This window comes from Chrysemys picta, chromosome 1 (genome assembly GCF_011386835.1).
Source record: "Chrysemys picta bellii isolate R12L10 chromosome 1, ASM1138683v2, whole genome shotgun sequence".
NCBI classification, from domain to species: domain Eukaryota; kingdom Metazoa; phylum Chordata; order Testudines; family Emydidae; genus Chrysemys; species Chrysemys picta.
The window spans coordinates 308,468,222-308,495,362 of NC_088791.1; the positions used below are offsets into that span (position 1 = coordinate 308,468,222).

The 27,141-nt window shown below is 44.9% G+C and overlaps 1 protein-coding gene across 5 annotated transcripts in view; it reads left to right on the top strand.

The window, feature by feature from the left end:
- SLC7A1 (solute carrier family 7 member 1) overlaps positions 1–26,553 on the top strand; it is a 73,845-nt gene extending 47,292 nt beyond the window's left edge. Inside the window, exons 3-14 of one of the 5 annotated variants that reach the window (XR_010597821.1) lie at positions 392–442; positions 773–931; positions 4,312–4,486; positions 8,900–9,024; positions 11,025–11,247; positions 12,081–12,220; positions 13,137–13,239; positions 16,938–17,149; positions 17,441–17,607; positions 18,888–18,996; positions 19,263–19,741; positions 21,454–26,553. Coding sequence is in view for 2 of the 5 variants with exons in the window: in XM_005286640.5 (XP_005286697.2) it covers positions 773–931; positions 4,312–4,486; positions 8,900–9,024; positions 11,025–11,247; positions 12,081–12,220; positions 13,137–13,239; positions 16,938–17,149; positions 17,441–17,607; positions 18,888–18,996; positions 19,263–19,372 (1,523 nt within the window). In the remaining 3 variants the exon portion in view is untranslated. Of the gene's footprint in view, positions 1–391; positions 443–772; positions 932–4,311; positions 4,487–8,899; positions 9,025–11,024; positions 11,248–12,080; positions 12,221–13,136; positions 13,240–16,937; positions 17,150–17,440; positions 17,608–18,887; positions 18,997–19,262 lie in introns of all 5 variants that reach the window. The other 4 variants (XR_010597819.1, XR_010597820.1, XM_065581373.1 and 1 more) reach the window with 4 other exon arrangements.
- Positions 26,554–27,141: the final 588 nt, after the last annotated feature.

Consider the following 27,141-nt stretch of genomic DNA (forward strand, 5'->3'; position numbering starts at 1 on the left):
CCTAGGCAGTACTTCAAGCTGTGGGGTGGTTGAGTAGCTCAAGAATTGGGTTTGAAATACATGGGTCCTGCTTTGCTCTCTGTTAAGGACTGACCTGGCTCCCACTCTCCTAGTGAGTCAGCTGGAATCAGTAGAGTCACTCTGGATTTTCAGCAGTGTGACTGAGCAGAATTTATCTCCCTGCAACGCCAGGTTTGAATCACAAAGCAGGGACCAGTTTGCATTTTCCTTCAACTCCCATTCAGTCAGTGGGAGCTGTTCCTGCTCACGGGAGGGATGTACAGCATTGGGAATAACACTGTGACGTAAAAGGAGGAGGCCCAGTATGTCTTATACCCTCCTGTGATTTGCTTTTCCTGTTAACCTGCTCATCCCCCTTTTCCCGTCTTAGGGCTTCTTTCTCCTCTCACACCAGCGTTTACACTAGTGGAACACCTTTGAAGTAAGTGGTTTACTCCAGTGTGGGAAGCGGTTTCCTCACAAGGGATCTTGGGGGCATGAAGGCTGCTGGGGGGAGGGTAAGCAATTGCTAGGCTAGGACTTCTGCGAGAGGGGTTGTCTCCTGAGATTTGGGTTTGTAGAGAAGCTGAACCTCCAAATGTACCCAGGGGCGAGGGTTCACTATTCGCCCCTGCTAACTGAATAGCAGGGGTCAGCTGCACCCTTCTTGGGCTGATCCCTGTTGCTGTCATGCAGCAGTAAGTAATGCTGCTCATTTAGAAATATTTTCTAGTCATGAAAAGTGCTGTGATTCCTTCCTGTTTTCTGGTAGGAACATCAAGCGTGGCCAGAGCATGGAGTGCGACGTTTGATGAACTCATAGGCAAGCACATTGAGCGCTTCTGCCAAGAGCACATGACCATGAACGCTCCGGGGGTGCTAGCAGAATATCCAGATATCTTCTCTGTTCTCATCATCTTCATCTTAACAGGTAAAACCTTTGGGAAGGTTGCTGAGATGATACTTACTTTTCTGTAATTTCATTGTTTGCTTTTGGTGAACGAGCAAAAACCCTCATTTATTTTGGACAATTTATTAAAGGCTCTTTTGTTTGCCCAAAGTGTCGGATTGACCTATTTAGCTGCTCTGGAGTTCAAACTCTGCACATCCTGTTTGCAAGCTCTTTCATTAGGGGAGCATTCAAGGTGTTTACAGGAACACTGGTGAAACAATCAATCTTTATACCATGTAGAGTAAGACCGGGAGATTTGTTACCCTGAGACAGGTATGGAGGGCTTTTTTTAAAAGCTATTGCAGAGGGACTCTGTTCTATTACTCTAACTCCCACTCTGATGATCTGCCAGTTTATATAGCACACTGGCCAGGAAAATGTGGGGGGAAAGGACGGAACTAAGTAACACCCTGGTGCATGACTGTTTATTTTAAAATATGTGGACTTCAATTTGCAGCAGTGATTGCAGGACTCAAGAGAAATAATTCTGCATGAAAAATAAACTGGTTTCTCTCTTTCCATAACATCCAAAACATGTCTTCGGTTTTTGATTGGAATGCAAGGAGTATTTTGTACAAGAGCAGGAATTAAAATGAAAACCCAGCTGAACTTTCACCCAAATATCACACTGAACCTTTCAAAACTTTGTCAAATGTCATATTAATTAAAAGAAAATCATTTTCCTGCACCCGTATGCTTCCTAGCCGGTAGGAGATACCATGATACCACAACAGAGGCTCTTCTTGCAATACTTTAGGCCTGATCAGAAGCAGGAAGTGTCAGAACTCTCACAAGGAACCATGTTCTTATGAGGTTCCCAGCCGTAGGCCCTGTTTTTGCAAGCCCTTTGATGAGTGTAGAACTCCCGTTGAAATCCATCAGAACCCCTCATGTACAGGGCTTGAAGTGCTGAGCTCCGAGTTAGCAGATGTGAGGGAAGATTCTGTACTCAGTTAATCTAGATGTAATGGAGTGGCTCCAGATGTAAAGTGGTCTGACTGATCAGAATTTGGCCCCGGAGGTTCCATTTGGGTTTGATTTGGATCAGTAGTCAAACGTATGTGCTTACGTAAATTTCTTTATCTGTATAGTGTCACCCACTGCTATTTGAGAGTAAAACTGCGTCAGCAGATTTTTTCTACTGCATGGGAAACCTCTTCAGATTTTGAACATTTTGCAAAAAGGCTAAACCTTTGCAGCTGCAGCAAGCTTCTGAATAAGCAGCTTTATTTCCACATATAAGCATTGGCAGAGCTAGGTTTTGCAACTGGGTCATTGGTGGCAGGCTGGAGAGCAAGCCCACTCCACACTACGCAGCAGTGGTGGCTCCCGGGCTGGGACGGGCTCCTCACTGCTGACGTTGCGACCTAGCGCACGAGCTCACTGCAACATTCAGGTTTGGCCCAGCACGACTGAGAGGCAGCCGGGTCAAATTTGAGTGAGTGGTGTTGTGACATGGCACACAAGGTCACGTGGTACTGCGACCCTGTGCTTCGTGTCACAATGCCTGGAGCAGGGAGCTGGGCCCAGCTGCTGCTGCCAGGTGAGTGCACAGCAGACTCTCGCTTCAGCCCTGTGAGAAAGGTGCCACACATGCACCTAAAGCCCTTGGTGTCCCCGCCCCCACTTCTATTAGCTCTGCCACTGTATATATGTCCTGTAGTTTATGCCCGTCTCAGCTCTTGAGAATCACCTACTTTTTGGTGCCTGATTTCTTATTTTCTGGTTGCCCACCCTGCTTTATCTAGATCTTCTGCTGTGTCCACCGCCTATTTCATTGCTTATTTCCTTGTTTCAAAAATACAAACTTGGGCCTTTGTTGTATAGGAGGTCAGACTAGACAATCACAACAGTCCCTTCTCACCATATAATCTATGAACTCCACATCTGTGAGTGAAATAAACTCTCTGTTGGCCAAATCCTGGTCCCATCACAGTGTCTCCCCCCCCCCCCCCCCCCACCCACACACACACACACACACACACACACAGTGCTTAATTTGTGCCAGGGCTTGCCAGAACTGAGCCCTGGCACCTCTAGGCTTGGCAGTTCCTAGCCCCAGCAACTCTCGGTTTGCTGCATCAGTGATGAATGTAAAAAAATTGCTTGACCCTCAGCGCCTCTTTCATTAGAAATTAAGCATTGCTCACACTTCATGTTGATGTTTATCACTAAGACTACATGTTAGATTTTGGTTACACAGGTAACCTCTTTCTTAAACAGCAAGCAAGGGAGTAGGAATGCTAGTTATTAGCTAAAGATTGAAAAAGAGAAACAAAATCTGTTATTCTAAATGCAGAGTGCTGACTCGTTGTTGTTATTGCTGGCACTTTTAAAAATATGCTATTCATTAAGATGAAAGTTTTTAAAGAAATGGGCTGAAATCTTGCTCACAGCGAAGTCAATGCCAGAACTCCCCTTGGCTACAGTGGGGTCAGGATTTTCCCCATGACTTTTTCCTCTGTGATTTATAACACAAGAACTAGGGGTCACCAAATGAAATTAATAGGCAGCAGGTTTAAAACAAATAAAAGGAAGTATTCACACAGTGCATAGTCAACCTGTGGAACTCCTCGCCAGAGGATGTTGTGAAGGCCAAGACCATAACAGGGTTCAAAAAAGAACTAGATAAATTCATGGAGGATAGGCCCATCAATGGCTATTAGCCAGGATGGGCAGGGATGGTGTCCCTAGCCTCTGTTTGCCAGAAGCTGGGAATGAGCGACGGGGTGGATCACTTGATGATTACCTGTTCTGTTCATTCCCTCTGGGGCACCTGGCACTGCCACCTGTCGGAAGACAGGATACTGGGCTAGATGGACCTTTGGTCTAACCCAGTAGGGCCATTCTTTTGTTCTTATGATTCGTTCAATTTAAGTGTCAGGTAACTGACCTGCTGTGTCTGATCCCTGCACTGGCATGATACCTGCCCATCTTCCCAAGGAACTGTTGAAGATGGCTGGTACTGGTGACTTCTGCGCTTTAGCCAGGGCCTGCATGACCACAATGAGGTACTTCACAAAAATCACCAATGATGCTTTCTCCAAGGCCTAGAGCTAATCTGATCTGTGGTCTCTGGATGGAGTTTGTATTTACCAAGGGCTCAGTCCTATTGACTTTAATAAGACTGTTTTCATGAAAAGAAGGTTTGCAGGGTTGGACCTTATCTTTTTGTATTAGACTTTTACTCAACCTAGCAGCTTTCCAGTGTAGAGAGACCACTTAAATGGTATTTTATTAGCACAATAATGCAGTGAGAGAGACATGCACAAAAAGTCAGGGCTTCCCTTTGCTCTGCTGCTTCTGGGCCATGTACTGTTGTTGAAGGAATGTCTGATTGTTTTTTGTAATTTTTCCAGGGCTTTTAACTTGCGGAGTGAAAGAATCCGCAATGGTAAACAAAATATTCACCTGCATCAACGTTCTCGTCCTTGGCTTCGTTATGGTGTCAGGCTTTGTGAAGGGATCAGTCAAAAACTGGCATCTCACCATCGACGACATCTATAACACGACCAATGCTTCATGTAGAGACAAGTACGTCACAGCATTTCTTCTCTTCTCACGTTTGCTTATTCAATTCGATCCGTTTTCAGGGACCACTCAGAGATTCACGCATCGTCATTATGGGCCAAATTCCAAGGCTTTGCCAAGTGGTCACTCGGTCTGCACTCAAGCAGAAATCCCATGAATGTCAGTGGGAGTTCTGCATGAGGTTGGGTTGACTAGACACTTGGGATTAGATCACCTGTGATTAAAAACCACAGCTGGGAGGCCATGTGGGAGAAAACCCCTGTGAGGATCTCATTGCTAAGAGGGTGAGAGGGACGTGGACACATTCTGGCTCTGAATAAGGAATTTAAGGTTGGGTTCTATTTCTGTAACAACATCTCCTAAGTGTTTAAATTGGACGAATCCTACGGTTTCTGAAATCATTTGAGCAGTGAAATGGTTTATAGTTGTTTTCCACCATGGTTTGGGCATATATACAGTGCTGGAAGGCATTTAAATAGTCGTTGTCCAGCTTGAGTCATTTAAACCAGTAAATGTACTAGGAGGTTTTCTGTGAAGCTAATGGCTCATTCCACTTCTAGTAACACTGTCATCGCTGTGCACACTTCAGCGCTGTCAAGTTATCCCTCTCTTCTCCTAAACCTGGGACTGATCACCCACTTGGTTCTTGCCTCTTCTGGAATTTGCGCAGTTATTTCCGGCCAGGGCTCTGCTGCTGTTGAAAGCTTCCATTTTATGAATCTGCATTTAGATAAAGGACAGGAAAAGAAAGAAACAATTTTGGGCCAAATCCTCACGTGGTTTATTTCCATATGGGAGTTAATGGGCCTTTGCTTAGTTATACAGGTTCAGGATCTGGCCCTTGCTGTGCAAAAAGAAAAAAACCTGACTAATAAAAAAGGGATACACAGCAAATGCAATTAACTGCTGCAAAAATGTATGGATTATACTGTTTAACCACAAAGTGCAAGCAGCTCTTCTCAGAACAACTCTTAACGCTGGGGGGGAAAAGCAGATTAGCATCTGGAGAGATAGTCCCAGGTAGCAGTGCTGCACAGAAGTGTCAGCTGTCATTACATCACTTGTTAATTCAGGGTGGAGACAAGTCAGTTTATCAGCAATGTGAATTAACACAATGAAAGTAGTAGTCATAATGGACCCGTTTAGAAGTGAATACACAGGCACCTGCTTATAGTAATTTTGGATGTAAAGAAACTTCTGGGAGTGGGCCAAGGCATGAGGTCCATTAGTACTAAGGCAAACCTATTGAAGTCAATGGCCCAGTAGGCTAGTAGGCACCCACTGAGATTTTCAGAAGTGCCCAAGCAGATTTGGCACCTACCTTCCATTAATTTCAATGCAGTTAAGCACCTAACCTGCTTGGATGCTATTGCATCCCAGTAGGTACCTATCTGAATCTTCAATACGTAAATACCTTTGAAATCTGCCCTAAGCACCTCAGTTAAAATGTAAATCCCAGATTATTTGGGTGCATTTCTGTGTGCAAATCAGAAATCCAGTTATCATGATGCTGCAAATCTTTTTCCCTGGCCCAGGCCTGAGTCAGGCAGCTCAGCAGTGAAGAGGTTGGCAGGGATTGTGGAGGCAGGAATTCTTCCCTCAGGCTGCGGAATGCAGCAGAGCTGCTCTGAGGCTGCTACTGCATGTCCTCCCTGGGCTTGTTTGGCTGGTGGATCTAATGGCTCTACCAGTCCTGGCTTGCTACCTAAGCCCCTTGTGCCTGGGTGCAGGGAAATCCCAAAAAGCATAGTTCTGCAGCAAGCTGGAGTGGTGCAGGCCCCTGGCCTGGGCTCCCCACATCCTGCCCACCCCTCTGCACTGCGACCATTTGATTCAGATGCATGTAGGGCCTTTTATGGGCCTCATTTGGTTTTCAGGATTCAGCCCATAGTGGATTTATTCTCTGGTAAATAATTTCCTCTGTACAAGAGGACACAACATGACTCAGCACCAGCATTGCCCTGCATGTCGTGATAATTATTCACTTTAGTTACAGCTTTTTCACCCATTAGAATTGCATTTTGGTGACATGTGCCAGGGGAGCTGGGGTTTGTGCCTAGTTTAGCTGCATCTCCAGAAACATCAACATTCGACTGTCTAAATTATTTTCACATGTAATGGGGCTTCCAAACTTAGAGGACTTAGCTGTTTATATAGCTGACTGAATTGACAAATCCAGGGCTTAGATTATTTAATGGCCCTAATTTAATTTTTATTAATGCCTTAATTATAGGCGCAAAGTTGTGCCCACAGTTATTTACACAAGCAAAACTGGAGGCCAGTGTGAGAACACTCATGAACAGGTATAAAGCTACTGTGAGCAATGTTCCCTCTAATTTTTTTCACCCATGTGCGGAATGAATTTTGTTATGTGCACCAATATCAAGCTAATGTGCGGATGTGCGCCACCAGTAGCAACAAAAAACCTATATAGATATATATATTTTTTAAAAAGTTACCATAGGGATAATTACTCCAGCCAGGACAGGTTAGGCATTTTAGAACTCACTACTCAAAGAATTAATTTAAGCGTAAGAGAGAAATAAAAATAATGAAATGCATAGACCAGTCAAAAAAATAAAGTAGCACTTTGAAAGAATAAAATTACAAAGAATATATGTGCATTTCAGGAAGTATCAAGAAGTAACAACAACAACAACACAAATATGTTGGGAGGTGAGTGTGAAAGAGTGTGTGTGTGTGTGTGTGTGTGTGTGTATGTTAGACAGACAGTGTGTATGTGTATGACACAGAGTGTGTGTGTGAGAGAGACACACACTCTGTGTGTGCGTGTGTGTGTGTGTGTGTGTGTGTGTGTGTGTGTGTGTGAGAAAGAGAGAGAGAGAGACACACACACATCTCTCCCCTCCCCAGCCTTGGGAGAGGCGTCTCTCTCCGGCTGCTGCAGCCCTGGGGCTGGGTCCGGGGGAGAGAGGCACCTCTCTCGTACCCGCCGCAGCCCTGGCCAGAGTTGGGGCTGGGAAAGAGGCGCCTCATTCATCCCTGCTGCCGGGGAGAGGCGCGCCTCTCCCATCCCTGCTGCAGCCCTGGCCGGAACTGGGGCCACGGGATTGAGGTATCTTCCCCTCCTCCCAAGCCCTGCATGCCCCAAGCTCCCCCGAGCCCTCATTACCTCACCCCACTGCCCCAACCCTCCACATTCTCCCCACTCACCTGTGCGCGCACGTGTGCGGCTGCTGCGTGGCCTTTGATGGCCTTGTGTGCGGCCGCGCAGGTGTGCACCTTAGAGGAACAGACTGTGAGTGGAGTTTCATTTAGCTGCCGTATTAGTGGCTAGTGTTAACCGAGGTTACATGGTATTTTGCACTTCTCCCTGCCCACAGAAATTGAATGCATTTTAGTCACATTTTGAAAATTGGTAACATTATTTTTAAAAATTCCACTGGGGCAGGAGGGGTTTTTTCTACAGAGATCTAAGATTTCCCCTTTTCTCCCTAGTGCTGGTGGGGCTTGACCTGTCAGACTGAAAGTAGCTGTGTGGATGTTATGGCTGAGGAGAGGCTTGAGCTAGCCTCCGGATTTCAGGATGGGTCGGAGCTCAGGCCTCCACTGGTGCCACAATGTCCACGCCGCTATTTTTGGCGCACTAGCATGAGCCCTGCTAACACAAGCTGGTTTGCCTGAGCAGGGAGGCTCACTCCTTGCTTCAGTGTAGACATACCCGAAATTACCTGATAAAACGAAAGGTTTCCTCTTGACCTGATTGCATTTGTAGCCACCTTCTTTGGGCCCTGATCACTTGCAAGCTATGCACGTGCTTAACTCACCTGCTGAGAGTAGCCCTGTTTACTACAATGGGACTGCTCAGAGTGCAGCACGGGTTTAAGTCTTTTCAGGATTTAGGGCCTACCTAAAAATCCTTACAGTAGTAAGCAGGAGATGTAATATTTGAAAATTAAAATCTGATGAGGCCATATTTTGGCCAGAGTTATTTAAAATAAACTTTTGTTTAAAATAGAAGCTCAACGGAGGACCTGAAAGTGGGTAAACTTCCTATGAGCATTTGTATCCATTCACCATTTTCAGAATTAAATAAGTTTAAACTTTTTTGCCAGGTTGAGATGTTAGAAGACTAAGTTCAGTCTTTCCTCTCCCCTCCTCCTCCCACCTCAGCCATGTTAATAAACCCTAGGAAACAATGGACGATCTGAGCAAGCCTTAAATGCTGAGTGTTCAAAGTGTTCCCTAGCCGGTCACAGGCTGACTCAAATCTCTATGTAGTGTAAGCTGTAGCACATGCCATCGTCTCCTCTATAAGTCTGTTGACCATGTGTACCTGAAAGCACTCTCCCTCCAGCTCCAGTTAGGGTGGATTCTGTTACAGACTGCAGGAATGCACTTCAGATAGGTGTCTGTACCGAGGCAGAATCTCTCCTGATCTCTTGTTCTTTTCAGTCAAACACAGGTAGATCTGAAGCATGGTGTTGGGGGGTTTATGCCCTTTGGATTCAATGGAGTCCTCTCAGGGGCAGCCACATGCTTTTACGCCTTCGTAGGATTTGACTGTATTGCCACCACAGGTAAGCAGAAAGCTCTCATTGTGAAAAAACACTTGTTTCCCATTATGAGCTTGGCTGCCCTCAGTAACGTCACATGACACAATTTACAAATAACTCAAACCTCTTCTCAGCTGAATCAGGAAATCATGCTGTGCACTAGCTGTCTTATGGAATCATTTAATCTTTTCAGTTTTAGGGTCACCCATCCATCCTTCTTCTCCCGCCTGTTGTTTCTAAATTTAAGACTTGCATTGTACACTCTGAGACAGGGAACATCTTTTATTCTAGATTTGTACAGTTGCTAGCACATTGAGTCCCTGATCCTGACTGGGAACCTCTAGTTACTACTACAATGCAAATAAATAATATTTCTGATTTCATTCACTGAACAGCACATCCAGATGGTTGCCCATCCATTCTTTATTCTTCTGAGATTCCAGGACTTCCCATTTTATGTTGGTTTGGGAAATTTCAAGAATAGGCTTCCACTCTACTGAGTCCTAGCTGAAACCAGGAAATGCAGCAGTGCGCTATGCTGAAGTGTGGGGCAGTGGGGAGAAATGATCTTGGACTAAGTACAGGATTGGGAGTTAAGAGACAGGGCTCTGTTCCCAGCTCTGATATGGTCGTCTTGTATGATCTTGAGGCAGTCTCTTGGCCTCATGGATCCTGATCTACTCAAGAGAGCTGACTAGTCACAGGTTTTAATGGTTTTTTTGTGGGGGAGGGGAGGTTGGGGGGGAGGTTGGGAGGAGGGGTGGCTAGAAAAATGGCCTTTTTTCAAAATAGAAATTTTGGCAAAACATTTGTTTTCAAAGTTTTCAGTTTCATAATATGGAAACGTAGGTTTTGGGGAGTTTTCTCGTCTTTATTTCCCCCAGAGTAAAATGAATACAAGAAACTGAGATGGGGGTGAGGGAGGAGAAAGGATGGACAAAAGAAGGATGGTGATAAATTAGAGGGGGTTCAGAGAAGAGCCATGAGAATGATTAAAGGATTAGAAAACCTGCCGTATATTATTAGATTCCAGGACCTTAGTCTATTTAGCTTAACAAAGGGAAGGTTAAGGAGTGATTTTATCACAATCTGTAGGTACCTACCTGGGGAACAAATGTTTAATAATGGTCTCTTCAATCTAGCAGAGAAAGGTAGAACATGTTCCAATGGCTGGAAGTTGAAGCTAGACAAATTCAGACTAGAAATAAGGCCTACATTTTTAACAGTGAGGGTAATTCATCATGGAACAACCAGCCAAGGATCATGGTGGATTCTCCATCATTGGCGATTTTTTAAATCAAGCTGGGATGTTTTCCTAACAGATCTGCTCTAGGAATTATTCTGGGGAAGTTCTATGGCCTGTGCTATACAGGAGATGATCACAGTGGGCCCTTCTGGCCTTGGACTTTATGAATCTATGAAGTGTCAAAACCCAAATGGATACATTTTCACAGAAAATTTTGAATACATGAAAATCCAGCCCCCCTCTTTGGAATCCTGTGGAAGGAAAGTGACTGATAGTTTCCACAGAGATTTTTTTGGGTCCATTTTTCCAATTAGCTCAAGTGCTTCCCGATAGGAGCAGAGCACCTTCCATTCCCTTTGACCTGCTAGGGCACCTAGGGCCAAAGTCTTCTCTGAACTCACTGAACTTACTCCAGAGATTAACCTGATTCAGAGAGCCCGATGCCCCTGTGAATTAAAGATGAGAGCAACCGTATCGGGGTGAAGCACCTTGCCCTATTTTGGAACAAATGCTGGCTCTCTGAATTGTAGTGATAATGATTCTTCTCAAACATTCAACTCCAAAACTTGTCACACGAAGTGGTGGCAGTCCCCTTTAAGGCCGTGATTATGAGGGAGATCTCCAGGGACATAAATGGCAGGCCTGGCTCCTCTTGACTGTCGCTAGGAGCTGGCGACCTTACTCTCCCAGGCTCCTTTGAAAGCCCCACCTCACCTGGAGTCTCGTTGAATTAGTCTTTTTGTTGTCTGTGGCTGTAACTTAACTGTCTTTGTTCTAGGCGAAGAAGTGAAAAACCCTCAGAAAGCGATTCCCATTGGCATCGTCGCCTCGCTCCTGATCTGCTTCGTCGCTTACTTTGGCGTGTCAGCTGCCCTCACGCTCATGATGCCCTACTACTTGCTTGATCCAAACAGTCCTTTACCCAATGCATTCCAGTACGTGGGCTGGGAGGGTGCCAACTATGCAGTGGCCGTTGGTTCACTTTGTGCCCTTTCTGCTAGGTGAGATGCTGTTCTCTTGTACCCTTCTCAGTGCAGATTTGTATTTCCATTGCCTCCTCTTTCTGTGTGTTACAAGCTAAGGACCTTAGTCCTATGTCCCTTACACTGGTGTAACTCCACTCCAGTGATGTTATTCTGGATCTATGCTGGGGTAAGTGCCAGAGGATTCAGGCCCTCTGGGTCAAATCTGAGGTCCACTGACTTCAATAGGGCCAGGATTTCACCCTGTGTCAGAAGGTTCAAACGAATTCTTAGAATTAGGTTTCAGAGCTGGAAGCTCCCATTTGTGACTCAGGAAACCTCCATCTTAAGGACCGTCTGAAATTGTGTGTCTCTTGAATACATAAAAAAGAAGCGTTCTTTTACCAGTAGCCTTGGGGAAACAAGACACAACTGACTCAGACAGAGCAGATGTAAGTGGGAACAGCTCCATGGAACCAGTGCAGTTTTTGGGTGTTCTGCACCTCTGAAAATCAGGCCACTTCCATGTAGGAGCCGAAATCTGGATGTAGGGCACAGATCCTCCAAGATCCTAGGCACCTAGTGCCCATTGAAATCAATGAGAGTTAAGTGCCTAAGGACCTTTTAAGGATCTGCGACCTAAATGCCTAGCTTTAGGTATCCAAATTTGCACATCTGGAGCCTCGTTCCCAGCAGTGAGTAGTATGTCTGTGTAGTTGGGGCAGCACTTGGGGAAGACCTTGGAATTGAAGCTTTGTTAACTAAAGCCATTCCGCTACTGGGCTGCGATTAACGCACTTCCATTTTTCTGCCTTCGGTCCATGTGTGGTATGAGAGCTGTACTAGTAGATAATGCCTTTTTCTCTCCTTAGCCTTCTTGGCTCCATGTTTCCGATGCCTAGAGTAATTTATGCTATGGCAGAAGACGGACTGCTGTTTAAATGTTTGGCTACGGTCAGCAAGAGAACCAAAACCCCAGCAGTAGCTACGGCAACTTCAGGGGCTGTGGCAGGTAAGTGTTGCATGAATGCACAGAAAGCAAAAATATGCTCCACTATGGGGAAAATACAGCAACTCAGCTCTAATCCTCCATATTGTGTTCTCTATTTCCACAACATGGCTTCCTGAGCTTAGTTCTGGGTTCCCAAAGTCTGAATAGCACAGGACTAGGGAAACACAAAATATCTTTCGTGGATATAGATCTTTCTCATGGGGTCTCTCTCAGAACCCACTACTGCCTTCCTTACTCATGCCAAGTAGCACCTTACTCCACTCACTGTGCCTGTCCCAGAACGCTGCTATGGTTTAAAAAAAAAATTAGCTTCGTGCAGAAGGTGGGCAAGCCCAACCCAGGGTCCCTGTGGCTGTAGACTTGCCTGTGCCTACATACAATGGTGACAGACACTGTATAAAACCTTTACCTAGCAGCCGGAGCTTGGCAGATAACAGTAGGTAACTGTGTCAGGTATCTGCCCTGTGGCCTTAGGCATTTGTTAACGAGTTCCTGAGCTTTGACTAATTCCTCCTGGAATGTCCTTTGGGTCTATTCTGTTCCCTGCCTGATTAGAAGAGGGCCAACCTGCCACGGTCTGGTTCTTATTGCCAGAGTATAGGGTGGGAGGGAAGTGCTGTAGAGACCAAACAAAGCTCTTAGAGTCATTCTAGGCTGCGTTAGTGTGGGCACCAGAGAGGATTACAGGGTCTATCTGTGTCCATCAGCAGCAATAAAGAGTTTGGTATGTATTCATTACACCTGAGTCACATCTCTCCTCTCACAAGAGACACTGCAAAGCCCAATGTGTCCTTGGGGTTTCTCTCAGTACAGATCTGAAGACAGAGCAATGGTCTTGCTTCAACTATATTGAATTTGACTCCCATAACATGACTCTTCTGCAAGCTTATCAGTTTCTGTTTTCCACACTCCCCAGCTGCCATGGCCTTTCTTTTTGACCTGAAAGATCTTGTGGATCTTATGTCCATCGGGACCCTGCTGGCTTATTCCTTGGTGGCAGCCTGCGTATTGGTACTGAGGTATGGCTTAATGTGATAAACTGTTTGCCAGAGCCTGGGAATGAGCGACAGGGAATGGATCACTTGATTACCTGTTCTGTTCATTCCCTCTGGGGCACCTGGCATTGGCCACTGTCGGAAGACAGGATACTGGGCTAGATGGACCTTTGGTCTGACCCAGTACGGCCATTGTTATGTTCTTATGATATCCTGGAACCGTACACGAAGAATCATCTCTTGGGAACATAAAATATCCTCAAACATAGCACACATGCCAACACATGACAGGGGCATAGCCACGGATGGGCCTGGGTGGGCTGCGGCCCACCCACTTAGCATCCAGCCCCACCCAAAGCTGAGCAGGAGTGTAGTGCTATGGGATGGCCCCTGTATTTATTTACTTTGCAATCTGCCTCCTCTGGGCAGCACCGATCAGGGGCTCACACCCCTGTCCCCACCGGGCAGTTATTATTTGCACAACACAGAATCAGTCTGACACCTTGGACTGGACCTTCCATAATGGCTTTCTTTTTTGTCCAGGGTGGGCTTGCAAAACTCGCTGTCTAGATCTTCCTTTCTTATTAGCAGCCACTACAAAATAAAATGCGCTGGCAACCCTGAATTGATACAACTCTCTTCAAAAGGGGTGCGATACAAAGTCCTAAAGGTACCCACGCTCCTCCTTCGCTCTCCCTGCAAAGCACTAAATAGGCACGTCATTGGTGCAATTACAACCCAAATCCCTCCCACCCCCTTTGCAAAGTGCCTCCCCTCCCCAACTGCTCTGGATGGCCAGGCGCACGGCTTGGATTTTGCATTCTCTCTTTTTTTAGTATTATTATTTCTTTGCAAAGGGAATTGGACCTAATTCTCCTTGCAAAGAATAAAGAGCAAAGGGGCTTTTCATGCCCAATGCCTTAAGCTGCTCTCTCCTCGTTCTTTCTCTTCCCCAGGTGTGGCACGTGGGTTTGCTTTGGTTCGTTAATAATATCCAAGAGATCCCAAGGCAGCCAGTGGCATTCAGCTGCCTGAAAGCACAGGGTGACTGTGGAGGCTTAAGCCAGCCTTGGGGGACAAGTGGGCAGGTGCTCAGTAAAGTACAATGTGCAAGATTATCTGCCTCTTTTTTTCCTTTCCCCCCATCCACTTTTGCAACATCCACCACTGTCACCAAGGAGGAGGTAAGATGAGGATGCTGCAGGACTAGGGCTGTCATTTCATCATAAGGCTTTTTTTTATGGAGATTTTTCCTTTTGGTCTCAGTTTAAATAAATGTCAGCTGTTTTTCCTGCATGGATGAAAGGGGTCACTGAACGTCTATTCCAGACTTTAAGTAATTGTAAATGTCTGATGCACCCAGGCTCCGCTGTCACAGCTCCCCCCACGTGAACCACCAAGGAATCAACTCCAGTGGTAAAGCAGTCTCAAGCCACATTGCCTTGTGCAAGGACTCACTGCATGCCCAGGAACCCTGCTATTGGTTAGGTTGATGTCTGGGGGGAAAAGCCAGTGCGGGGATGCCTGTCAGTGGAGTCTTGCTAAGAGAGGAGAGGGGCCGTGTGGTCTAATGATTAGAGCAAGAACTGATCATAGGGCTCCTGGGTTCTATTTCTGACTCTGCCACAGACTGGCTGGGTGACCTTGGGTAAGTCACTAACGCCCTGATCCTGCAAACACACTGTGCTGAACTTTACTACTGTAAGTAAATAGTAAAGCTAAGAACAGTAATAGTGATAAAATTAAGCATTTGCAGGATTGGGGCCTTAGTGCCTTTTTTTTTTTTTTTTAAGAAATGCTGAACACCCACACTTCCCAATGACCAAAGCTCATGGTCAGCACGTCTGAAATCTGAGTCTCTAGCTGCTTCATGCCTCAGTTTACTCAGCTCGCCAGGGGGATTATAATATTTTCCTGCTCCACAGAGCAATTATAAATTCCACGCCCCTCATGTTTGTAACAAGCTCGGAGTTGAAAGGTGCCAGGTGACAGTAAAGTATTTATCATTTATTCAAAGCCTAGTTGAGGCCATTATGATGCTCCCATTAGTCACAACAGTCGAAAGATAGAAAGATGTAACATGCCAGATAGAGGCACAGTTACAAACCCTGGGCTCTCCCTGTGTTCTCTTTGCCTGTGCCCTCTCGCTGGATTTCCCCTGCCCAGGCATCCCTGTGTTTTCATTTTATTTCCCAATCTCCTCTCCTGTGTAGCAACTGCAAAATAGCAGCTCCCTTCCAGTCCCTTGGATGGGCACGTGACTCCCTTGTCTGCTGCTACAAGCTGCTGTGCATTTCATCTGGCATGCAGCACTGCACTCACCAGGCCTCAGCCTTATCCCGGTAGAGCTAGTGTTGTAAGCCACAGCCGCTTGCAGGCCTGAAGAATGGAAGCCTGAGTTCAGCGGAGCTTCAGTTTCCCACTTTGCTGCCTGATGTTGCAGCATTTGAGTTACTGCAGAAGTTGTGAGAGGTTCTCACGACTGGTGCGATCTTGCTGAGCTTGCACATCTGCAAAATTCCACACACATCTTCATTGAAAATACGTCTGCCAAAAGAGATTTAAAAGGGGCCCTTTGAAATGGGCTGTTCCTTTACTTGAAGCTTGTGGTATAAACCTACGGAGATTCACCAGTAAGGCTCTTCGTTAAAAGAGAGTTACGGGTGAAAGCGTGGGTTAGAGGAGTTTTTCTTTCTGTTGTGGTAGCACCTGATCAGGCATCAAGGCCCCATTGTACTAGATACTGGCCACATGCAATAAAAAAACAGTCCCTGCTGCAGACAGCTTACAGTCTTAGCATATGACATGAGACAATAGGCAGATACAGCAAATAGGGGGGGGACAAGGCAACAGTGAGATGATCAAGTTTTGTATAATAAATAGCAGCTACAGCATGCCAGCTGCCTAGTCCAGCTATCCCGCCTCCAGACCTAAATAGCTGTTCCTTCAAAATTAACTCCCAAACATTAGAAAGTCTGGAAATGAATGATTAAAAGATCCAGCCAGTTCCCTACTGCCATATCCATTACTCACTGTCACAACCCCCTGCTTAGGTGCTGTGTTTTGGTGCTGGGGTGATGGCCCTGGGTGGGTCTGTTAGAAGCTGGTGTGACAGAGCTGCCCTGAGGCTGTTCTAAATTGCTCAAGGGGGTGAACCGGTCTCCAGCTGCCCAAGGGATTTGGGGACATTCAAAGGTGACATAAAAGCCAACTTTATCTCCCGCCCCTGGTTCCTCTGCTGAGCATGGCTCAGCCATACCCAAGAATTGGGCCCTATGTGACCCAACGTGCAATTCTTCATCTAGATCTGAGCAGCCTCTGCTCAGCTCAAGGATGGAGCATTGCATTCTGGGACTGTAACACAAGAGTGTGGGAAAGGACCTATTAGGACATCTAGTCCATGCGCCTCCCAAATCCAGGGTTGCTGCCTACAGTATGTTTTCCATACTCGAGCCGCCATTTGTGTGCTCCAGCCTCCAGTTAACTAATCCCTGTGCAGTGTCTTCCATCTGTGCATACCAGATGGCTCTCTTTGGCTCCAGACAAGTAGCCAACGTGGCTCCCATTTCAGTAAATTTTGGCCACAGCATGTCTTCTGAAGCCTTGCAGGTGTCCATAACCACATGGAGAGGTCCGACCAAGCTTTCTACTAATTCTGGATGACCATTTACTGTACCTTCTACCAACGCAGTGCTCTTTTGGTGTTGTTTTCCTTCTCCAAGGTACCAGCCAGAGCAACCTAACCTGGCCTACCAGATGGCTAGAACAACGGAGGAGCCGGACCCCAACGAGTCTGCGAGCACCAGTGAATCGCAGGCTCCGTTTCTGCCTGAAGAGGAGGAGAATGATTCCCGAAAAGGCATTCTGTTTCCCCAAAACTCAGATCCCTCCAAACTCTCTGGTTTGGTAGTTAACATCTCATCTTGTCTCATAGGTGAGTGCCGTGAGCTGGCATCTCTCTTGCAGTGAGCCAGCTGCCAGTCTAGGGAAGCTCCTTCGAACGCTTCTTGGCATCTTAGTCGATAATGTATACGTTTGATTAACTGTTTTAGAGCCCAAACGCTTGCCTGAGGCAACACAACAGACATAGAAAACCGTGGATTAAATGATTGGTTTAAAAATAAATCCCTCAAACAGTGAAGCTGAACATACAGAAGCTGAATCAGAAATTACAAATGTTTTTCTCAGTCACAATTCAATAAACATTGGCCTGTCTTGTTCTCAGGTTTACTTATCGTCAGCTGCTGTAGCTTTACTGTGCTTGGCAAAGAGCTGCTGATAAAAGGGACTGCGTGGGCTATCGCCGTGATTGCCGTGCTCGTTCTCTTTTGCCTCGTTGTCGGTTTAATTATTTGGAGACAACCTGAAAGCAAAACCAAGCTCTCGTTTAAGGTAAGCGGCCTGTGGGGAAGGAATGGCAAAGAGCTATTTGGGAGCTGTCTCGTGTGTGAGAGGAAAAAGAGAGAGAGAATTTTGGTGCATATTAAAGAGAGGGGCTGATCTTCTTGGATAGAAGTGGGTCCAGTTCAGGCTGGAACACTGGCTAAGCCATCCCACACCACTCTGCCAGTGCACCTCCAACCTGGCTGTGAGCACTCCTGTTGTTACAGCACTAGCCCTCGAATACGTAGAGAGATGTCCTCTGGGAGCTAGGCAGAGATCGCCAAACTCACTTTCCTCTTGTGATCCAGCATTAAACCCAGATTCCCAAAAGCGAAAGATTAATATGTTAACAACTCACTGCACCTCTACTGAGCCCCTGGAGACAGACTTCGTTCTGTCATATGCTGAGCCAAGCAAATCACAGATCAAAACCCTGAAGGGCTTATGTTCTGTGGGCACAAACTGGTTCAGTACAGAACAAATAATCTGTGCAGTACAGCAAGGAAGCAGCAGGTGGTCACTGAAGCTGGAATGTGCCATGGAATGGCCAGGTTTTTGGTGTAGAGAATGAAGGAGCTTTGCATATTTTAACTGTGAGGCTGTCCTGTGGACAGGGAGGCGTGAAGTTAGGAGAGAGTGAGAAGAGTGATACTTGGGGCAGAACAGAGGAAGCAGGAGGGGGAAGTGGAAGAGAGGAGGGCTGAAATGTAAGTGGGAGCGCAGAGCCCAGGAGGTGAAGAGAAGAGGCTGGAATAGAGGAAGCTTTTGCAGAGAGTCTAGAAATAGGATGATGTGGCCAGAGCAGCAGTGAAAGGAGATGGTTTTGGCAGCAGCTTTTTGGATGGACTGGGATAAGGAGAGCTGGTAGAGAGGGAGGCCACAGAGGAGGGGGATGAATTGTAGGAGAAGCAGGAGCAGGATTAGGTGGGGTCCTGGGTGTGAGGTGAAAAAGAGAGCAAGGAATCAAAGCTGACTCCCAGGTAGGGAAGGATGACGACGATGCTGCTAACAGTATCAGAGCGGGATAGTGGAAAGGGCTTTGGAAGGAAGATGATTAGTTTGTGGTGGCAACTGGAGGGAAAATCCAAGCCAAAGGGCTTTCTGTGCACACGGGGCTGGTGCTCATGGTGTCCTCACCTTGGGAGAGTGGAGAGCTGTGTTTTGACAGACTCATCACTTCTCCAGAAGCCTCTGGCAGATGAGGCTTGGCAGCTTCCTGCTTACAAGGGACAGTCATATCTGTGTGTTATCATGACCTGCGGACGTCACTGGTCTCTCTTTCTTTTCAGGTACCTCTTTTGCCTTTACTTCCTATTCTGAGTATTTTTGTGAATGTTTACCTCATGATGCAGCTGGATAAAGGGACCTGGATACGGTTTGCTGTCTGGATGTTCTTGGGTGAGTTTAAAAATGTGTCTTTTTAGCCATTTGAGGTTGAGAACCCAAACTTATTTTAAATGTGTACGGCCAAATTCTGCCCTCCCGGTGTCCTTAGTTAGCCTCATTGACTTTAGTTGCAATGCTGGATATTGCTACACTATCAAGCGTTAGCAAGATTAGTATTAGCTGCCAATACGTTTTATTGAGACTAAGCGGCCCCTGAGTATGAAAACTAGCTTCCGGTTGATTATACTGCTGACGTTTCCCCTCCTTCGCTCCCACAGGTTTTATCATTTACTTTGCATATGGAATGGGGCACAGCGTGGAAGCTACGGATTCAGCACCGCCAGATTCAGAAAGAAACACGGACTCCAACTTGGACAGCTGTAAATGATAGCGTGTTCGGCTGAAGAGCAGCCCAACAGTCACTTCAGATGAGGAAGCTTCATCTCGGGGACCCTGAACTACTTCCTCTATTAATCCGTGCAGCAGAGGGTGGGATTCCCAGCCGTGCTTGCTGCAACTTGAAGCTCGATTTACTTTGGTGATGCAGTTAAAAGGGATCACAAGGAAAACGCCATGCCTCTGGCATACTACCAACAACACTGTTCCCTGGGCTGCAGGCGCTCTCTCTCTCTCTCTCTTTTTTTTTAATGTATAGAAAGAAAACCGCTCCTCCGGTGCCAGTTAACCTTCAATGCTGCTATGAGACTAGGCCTCCTGAAAGTCCTTCTCTCAGTAGTCCTGTGAAGTAACTCCCCAGGTACTTGTTTTTAAATGGAACAGACTCTGCAATGCTAATGTCATTCCTAGATCAGATCCTTGGATCAAGTGATGTGGGCTGTATCACAAAAAAAGTCTCACCAAAAATAATCTCCCATCTGGTTAAAAAGTGCCTGCAATGAGTTACATTTTAAAGAAAAGCATCCAGTGGCATTATTTTAATTGTATTTAACTTCTGAAAAGGTACTTGTATACTTTAAAATGCAGCTTTGCCGTGATGTTTAGGGGAGCTGCTCTGAGGCTGAATTCCCTTTTCCTTCATGCAGCTAGTACAAACAAATGCTTCTGTGAATAACAGACCCCGCTGCTCACTAGAGGGGCCTCCAGCTGTAGCTGTAAATCTGCTTGGTGTAAGTAGTTCAGTGGCGCTAAGCGTGGGTGTCTCCAAAGAGCCCTCTGTCAAAGGCAATGGAGATAGTCCTGATTTATGCCAGTCAAAGTTAGAAGAGAAGCAGACCCTGAGAGTTTGCTTTTGACATCAATGGGCACAACAGGTAGAAGCCCGTAGAATACAACGCACAAAAGATTCTCACAGTACTCAAAATTCTGTGGGGGGAAAGTATCTGAGACTCTCACAGCTCCTGTCAGTTCTACCAAGCAACCCCTGTGTGCAATGTAAAATGTCCCCTTAGCCAGTCACACAATGGAGCATGCCACCTCCTGCCCAGCAAGGCTGAGGTAAGCTGAAAGGCCTGATCGACACTGGCGTGTATAAGCAGTTAAACCCGCTGTGTGGACACGCTTATTCTGGTATACAAGTGACTCTTTTTGGTTGTGCTTACACCCCTTCCCAGGCAACGTAAGCTAAAATGGAAAAAGGGACTCCTATGCCAGAGTCAGTGTGTCCCCACAGGAGTTATACTAGTGTAATTGTATCGGGTTACATTCACTCCTTCACTTACGCTGAAAAAACTTTCTAGAGTAGACAATTCCTTTTGGCGAAAGTCTTCTCTCCCACCCTGAGCAGAGCTCTGTCTAGGTATCTCAGGTACGGCCCCCATTACCATAATGTCTGAGCACTCCTCAAACTTTAATGTGTTGGTCCTTATAATGCCCCTATGTTATCCCAGAGGCACAGAGTAGATACTAAACCTATACCTCAAGTTGGGGCTGTGATTCCCAGCAGCTCCAGGAGACACACCTGTGCTAGCCTGAATGTAACTGTGAGGAGCTAGCCACCCAAAGGACGTGTCTGGGGTTTTGCATAGGATTGCATTTGGGCCACTTCAGCTATACTGAGAGCTAGCCACGGGTATGGCTCCTCAAGCTGGGCAGCAAACCCCCAGCGTAGCTGTCCCCTAAATTACTTGATGAAGATCATTCAGACAGTTTGGGGTGCAGCATGGAATAGAACTCAGGTGTCTCACATCCCAAGCTAGTGACCTAACCACTGGACCATCCTTCCACCTGTTATACTAAGTAGGGCTTAAATGGTGTAGAGACATTGTCCTGGCTTTCTGCACAGGAGTGAATTTAACCCATAGCCCTTTTTTGTAGGACACTGCTGATCTGCCACAGGTTCAGAATTTGTCTAGTGCCGTTTCAGTGATAACAGTTGGTGGGACTTCAGTAGCACATGGATCATTTTAACACTGTTCCATGTGCTGCTTATAGTACAAAATAAGGGCCAAGTCCTGCTCTTGGAGCTATACAGTGGATCTTGACTGTCAGTCAAGTCTCTTCTCTCCTCAGACATGTGAAATTCCAAGAGTTCCACTCAAGCGGGGAAGGAAGAATGTCAGAGTCAAGAATCATGATGGAGTTCTCATCCTTTTATCCTAAATGGAACACTCCTAGTATACTTCACGTGCTCATAAAAAGTACTGATGTCAGAGAAAACCAACAGAAGAGAAAAATGTTTCCTGTGGTACCAAAAACAGCTGAGTGCTTTTCTCCAGCTTGGGCAACAGCTTTTAAGGAGTTGTTAAATTTAGCACTGCATGAATATTCGAAGGGGGTGAGTGCTGCCTAAAAGGTGGGTTTTGAAAGGAAAACTATTTAAATTTAGGCAGATTGCTTGCTGTAAAAATGTTTTGATAAATGTTAACTTATTTTTTTTGTCTTGCATTTTTTGTCTTCTTTGGGACCTGCTTGGTCTTCATGTTCCACTACTTTAGCTCAGCTAATTACACATAAAGTGCAGAAAATAGCATCACTTAGAAGAAAAGGGAAATTTTTGGTGGGAGATTGTTTTTCTTTCATTTCCTTTTCTGTGAGAAGGTTCAGAGGAAAAAAATCCTATTTAATTATAACTGGCCGTTAAATTATCTCTTACGTACACATGTCCAAAGTTTTCTTTCACAAATTGAAAGGCAAAGTTCCACCAAAAACTTTCTAGGATAATGACACTGATTGTGCTAAATATGGGAAGCTCTTTTTCCCCCTCTGATGTCCAAATGTACCATAGACCAAGCTGAGTATCAGGGAAGACATGCAAATACTGCTGTAATCTTGCTGTTGTGAAGAACAGGCCTGCATTTAGTTGAGCTTCTTTTTGTAAATAGTTCAGTAATTATTCTATGTTTATAAGAGTATTTTGTATAGCTGCCAGAGCATTTCTGTGTATATAAAGTTAGGTATAGAAATGATGCCTTCTTTGGGATAATGAAAGCAAGAAGAATTGGCCATTTTTTTTCAAAAGAGAGGCAGTGGCAAATGTGGCCTGTCAGAATTTTCAAGGCAGCCTCTTCCCTCAGGAATTTGATCTCATTTGAACTCGATTTGCTCATTTCTTATTTGTTCATACATATCTGAGGGAAGGTGCCTTCTAGGGGAGATCTGTAGATGTTTATTTTTAGTTATCTAATATTTGTATGCCAGTCCCTACTGGATTAAAATGGCTGTGTCAACTCCCCCACATGAAGACAGTTTTATCAATATAGCATCCCTTTTTTTTTAAGGGACTAGATCCTGTTAACATTTTTCAAATGAAAACTTAGGTCAAAAAATAGTCTGTTTCAAAAAGAGGTATTTTTATGTGTGAAACCGATAAGATTTTTTTAAAATATTTTTTCTTTGAAAATGGTAAATGAAAAATGTAACTTGTTGGTTTTTGTCTTCATTTTTCCTCTTTGTTTTCCATTACTGTTGAGTTCCTCGTGTATGTGTTGAGGTGCTGATTTCTTCTTGTTACTCTTTTCAGTCTTTGTCATCCTGAGTTGTTGATTTTTATTTCTTACTTGCCACTATTGTTTGATCATCTTAGTCGGATTTTTTTTTTCTCAAATTAAAGAATAAATCACTTTTGAAAACTACTGATTAAAAAAAATGCAGTGGAAAATTTTTGAAAAATAAAACATCAGCTTGCTTCAAAAACTACCGCAAGTAAATTTTCAGATCATTTCCGGGGTGGGTTTTCAATCAGCTTTTGAAGGAAAGGCAGATATACGACCTGATTGCTTCTGTTGAAGTCAGTGACGAAACGTCCGTTAACTTATTTGGCTAAATTCATCCCTGGTGAATTAGATGGATGACGTTCTACCAGGGATGAATGTGACCCATTGACTTCAGTGCAAGCAGGGATGGGTCCATAATTAAAACTCTGCAGATGGTTAGCAGACTGAAGTCCCAAATGGCTTCAGTGCTCTGTTTTTCTGGTTTTAGTGTCCATCTGTTTAGAGTTAGTGTTGGAAAGGTTAGGTTTTAATTAGCAAATATTTGCAACTGTCATTTTTGCCCTTCAGCTGAAATGGGTGATAAGAAATTCCATCACTAACCATAAAAAATGTACAAAGAAGGAAAGTTAAGAACATATCATATGATATGTTGCTCTTGTAGATATCTAGCTTCCTCCTCTGTTGCTGTCAATTCAATTAACAGACAGCAATGTGAACGATTCTGGTTATATTTTGGACAGTCGGTCACTACAGTTTATACAAATATTGCCTCAATTCAAAATTTTTAAATTCCTGTTAGTACAAAAATTTCCACTCATGAACACTGAAAAAGATAGTTAGAAATGCTCGTCGGTATTATCTGTCAAAAGTAATAGACAATCAAAACCTGATCCTTCCAAGCCTATGCACAGGGAATGTGTTCCAAGCAAACCAATCTGCTTACTAGCAGAGAGGTCTGGTGTCTCTCTCGCCTTCACTTCAGAATGAATATTGAGCCAGTCTTCTGTTTTAAGAGAGTGGCTGCTATCCCCTTTAGCACAAGAGCATATTTGTTTCTTAGTGGATACACTTTCAGCATCATAAGCTTGATTATTGGACATATGTTTACTGCGAAGTTTCAGTTAAACTTCTAAATCCTTTTTAGCCAAAAATGTACTTAGTGTTAAGTGGTTGGGTTTTTTTTAAATTCCTTTTGTTCTCCATTGTACATGTGAGTTTACTGACCACTCCTGCGTTAGGGGCCCCATGACTTCCTCTTTACAACTCACTGCATGCTCCTACTCATTGGATGCCAGTGGGTGGCCATTTCTTAGTTGAAGCCAAATCTCTGTTGTGTTTGAGGCTACTGGAGTGGGGGGTGTCATGTAAGTGCAATAGTATTTCCTGCTCCCTGCCACCCAACTGTCAAATCCACATCAGGATATACTTCACTGGACTGGAGACTGCCGCAGATTTGGTACATCATTCACTTGGATGAAATTCAACCCCTCCCCTCCAACCCCCCACTCAAGTAGAGGCCCCTAGAGACCTGGCACCACTTGTGTTAAGTTTTTTTTAAGAGGTACATTGGCCTTTGTGCAGGGTTGCAAGTCACCCTTGCTGTAGAATTTATTTAACACTGCCTTCTGTTCACTCTCATTTTTCTTTGCTTGCACACACGCTATTGACAGGGTAGCTGGGTGACGCGTTACCAGACTTGGGGGACTATCGGAAGAGCCAAAAGCACGTTCTAGTTTTTAATTGTATTACCCGAGTCTTACTGAACTCGTGTAAAGGCAGAATTGTGTACAAATAATGTCTATTTTTGTGTGCATTTGATTATGGTAGGATGGCATAGTTGGGGGAGATGTAGGAACTTCATAGGCATAAAGGAGGGGCCTCTATTTTACCAGGATAGTTGGAATTTCTAGTGAAATGTTTGACATGCTGGTATGAGAAGCCATGTTCTGTACAGCATTTCATCACTGTAACCATGATGCCAGATGCAATTTTATAGTTTCGCCCCTATTCACACTACTCCTGTTTCAGCAGTGGGAGGGGTAGATAAGTCACTGCTTTTAATGATGAATGGGGTTCAGATCATGTTACATACGCAAATGTATCACACAAAATTTCCAGGCATTTGACATGGAGAAAAGGGACATGAAAAGGCCTCTAGGTTTTCTGAACCCTTCATGTTTAGTCAGTTAACAGCTGATTTTTATCATATGAAACATGTCTGATAACCAAACTGGAAACCAAATGGTGTAAGAATGCGCTTATCATGAAACTCCAAGCCATGATTTCCTCAGGGTATTTGCTCTTGGCTCCTTCTCCAAGAAGTGAGGTTAGTCCAAGACATGCAAACTTCTAATCAATATGGCATCTTTTCCCCACTGATAACTTACAGCAAGTCTTTGGCATAGTAACATCGGTGTTTCCAGATGATGGGATGGCTGAGACACGTGTTACATTGTGCCTTTCAACTTCAATTGATTGTAGAAGCACAAACACTGATGACAACTTTGGGTTGGTTTATGTATTACAAACCTACCATAAACAGCTGGGATTTCTTCAGTGAAGTTGCTTTTACTGACTAAGAAGCCATGGAAGGGTCTAACTATTTTTTTTTTTATTGATCAAAATGTACATACATTTCTGTTGTTTGGTTTGTTCGATTTTTGTCTAATGATTTTTCAGAATGTCTTACAGTTGTGATAAATGGTTAGACTCCTAGTCCTAGCTCTCTAGTTTTTATCTCTGTGTGGGGTTTATTTTGTTTGTTTCGTTATGAATTCTTTTTTAAACTGTGTACTTTTTAGACCATAGAATTACGTTTTTAAAATGTGAAACTTTCACCCAGAGCACAGCATGGGCAGACAGACACTTTGCAACAGACAACACTGTAAATAAATCTCCCGGGGACTATGCTTTTTGACTTTGGAAATCAACTTGTAATTAAATGGCACAGTATTAAAATGTTTTCATGAAATTCAGATAAATTAGGTCTACTGATTCATCCTTATTTTCCAGTCTGATTTGTATATTCCCACTTGTGTCACCAGATCTGTCAGACATGGTCTTATGTGTATAAATCTATCGTTCAGAAGTCTATTGTTAATCTGATTCCCAGTATAATTCTGTCCCTTACCGCCACTCCTGGGATCCTTCTCCTCAACTGCTGACAAGTCTGTACTTCAATAGATTCTCCTTTCTTAACTGCTCTAGCAACAATCCAGAAGCTGCATCTTCATTTAGTTGTGACTGACAAAAACTTTCCTATTTCTCTTATTACTTCTAATCAAAATTTTTGGGGTGCAGTTGTCCTAGGGTGGGTCCATTTTTATCAGTGCTAAGGCCCTGCTCTTGTGAGTTGCTCAGGGCCCCGTACTTCTAGTGAGGCACGCCTCCATCCTAAGGACTGGCCCTTAGCTTCCCTGTGTTTACTAATCCATGAGCCAGTGGAAGTTACCCGATTACAGCCGGGCACGGTGGCGCACGCCTGTAATCCTAGCTACTTGGGAGGCTGAGGCCGGCGGATCGCTTGAGCTCAGGAGTTCTGGGCTGCAGTGGGCTATGCCGATCGGGTGTCCGCACTAAGTTCGGCATCAATATGGTGATCCCTGGGAAGCTTCGGGTCACCAGGTTGCCTAAGGAGGGGTGAACCGGCCCAGGTCGGAAACGGAGCAGGTCAAAACTCCCGTGCCGATCAGTAGTGGGATCGCGCCTGTGAATAGCCACTGGAAGTTACTGATGCTCACCCACCTTTGCAGAGTACTTTGGCTGACAAGTTCTATATAATGTGCCAAGAATTATGTATTGCACTTTCCTTGGTATTATTTTTCTAAATGCTTATATGACCCCCAACCCTGCAGTAATAAGCACTTTTTTCCTTTCCTACTATTTCCTTTCTATTTTTGCATTTTTCAGTCATATCATGAACCATTCAAGCTCCCCTCAGAAACCTTCTCTTTTTGATCTCACCTGTATATTACATAACTCCATTAAAAGAATGCTAAGGCTGCAAAGTCAAGAACTCAAAAGTTAAGAAATGCCAGAATGAAGGCTGCCCGTGCAAACTTAGTTCATCCCGATCTGGCGGGTAGTGAAGACATACCCTCTGTCTCCTGCTCATGCTCATTACTCCTCCCTGGCTCGCCCTACATGTATATCCCTGTGCCTCCGTTTTCGTGTGGCTGCCATGCTGCCCTTCAACCTTTGAGTGGCCTGCCTGCATCTGCCTGCTGTGGGGTCTGACAGGTGGCAGGTGTTAGGCACGCTTAGG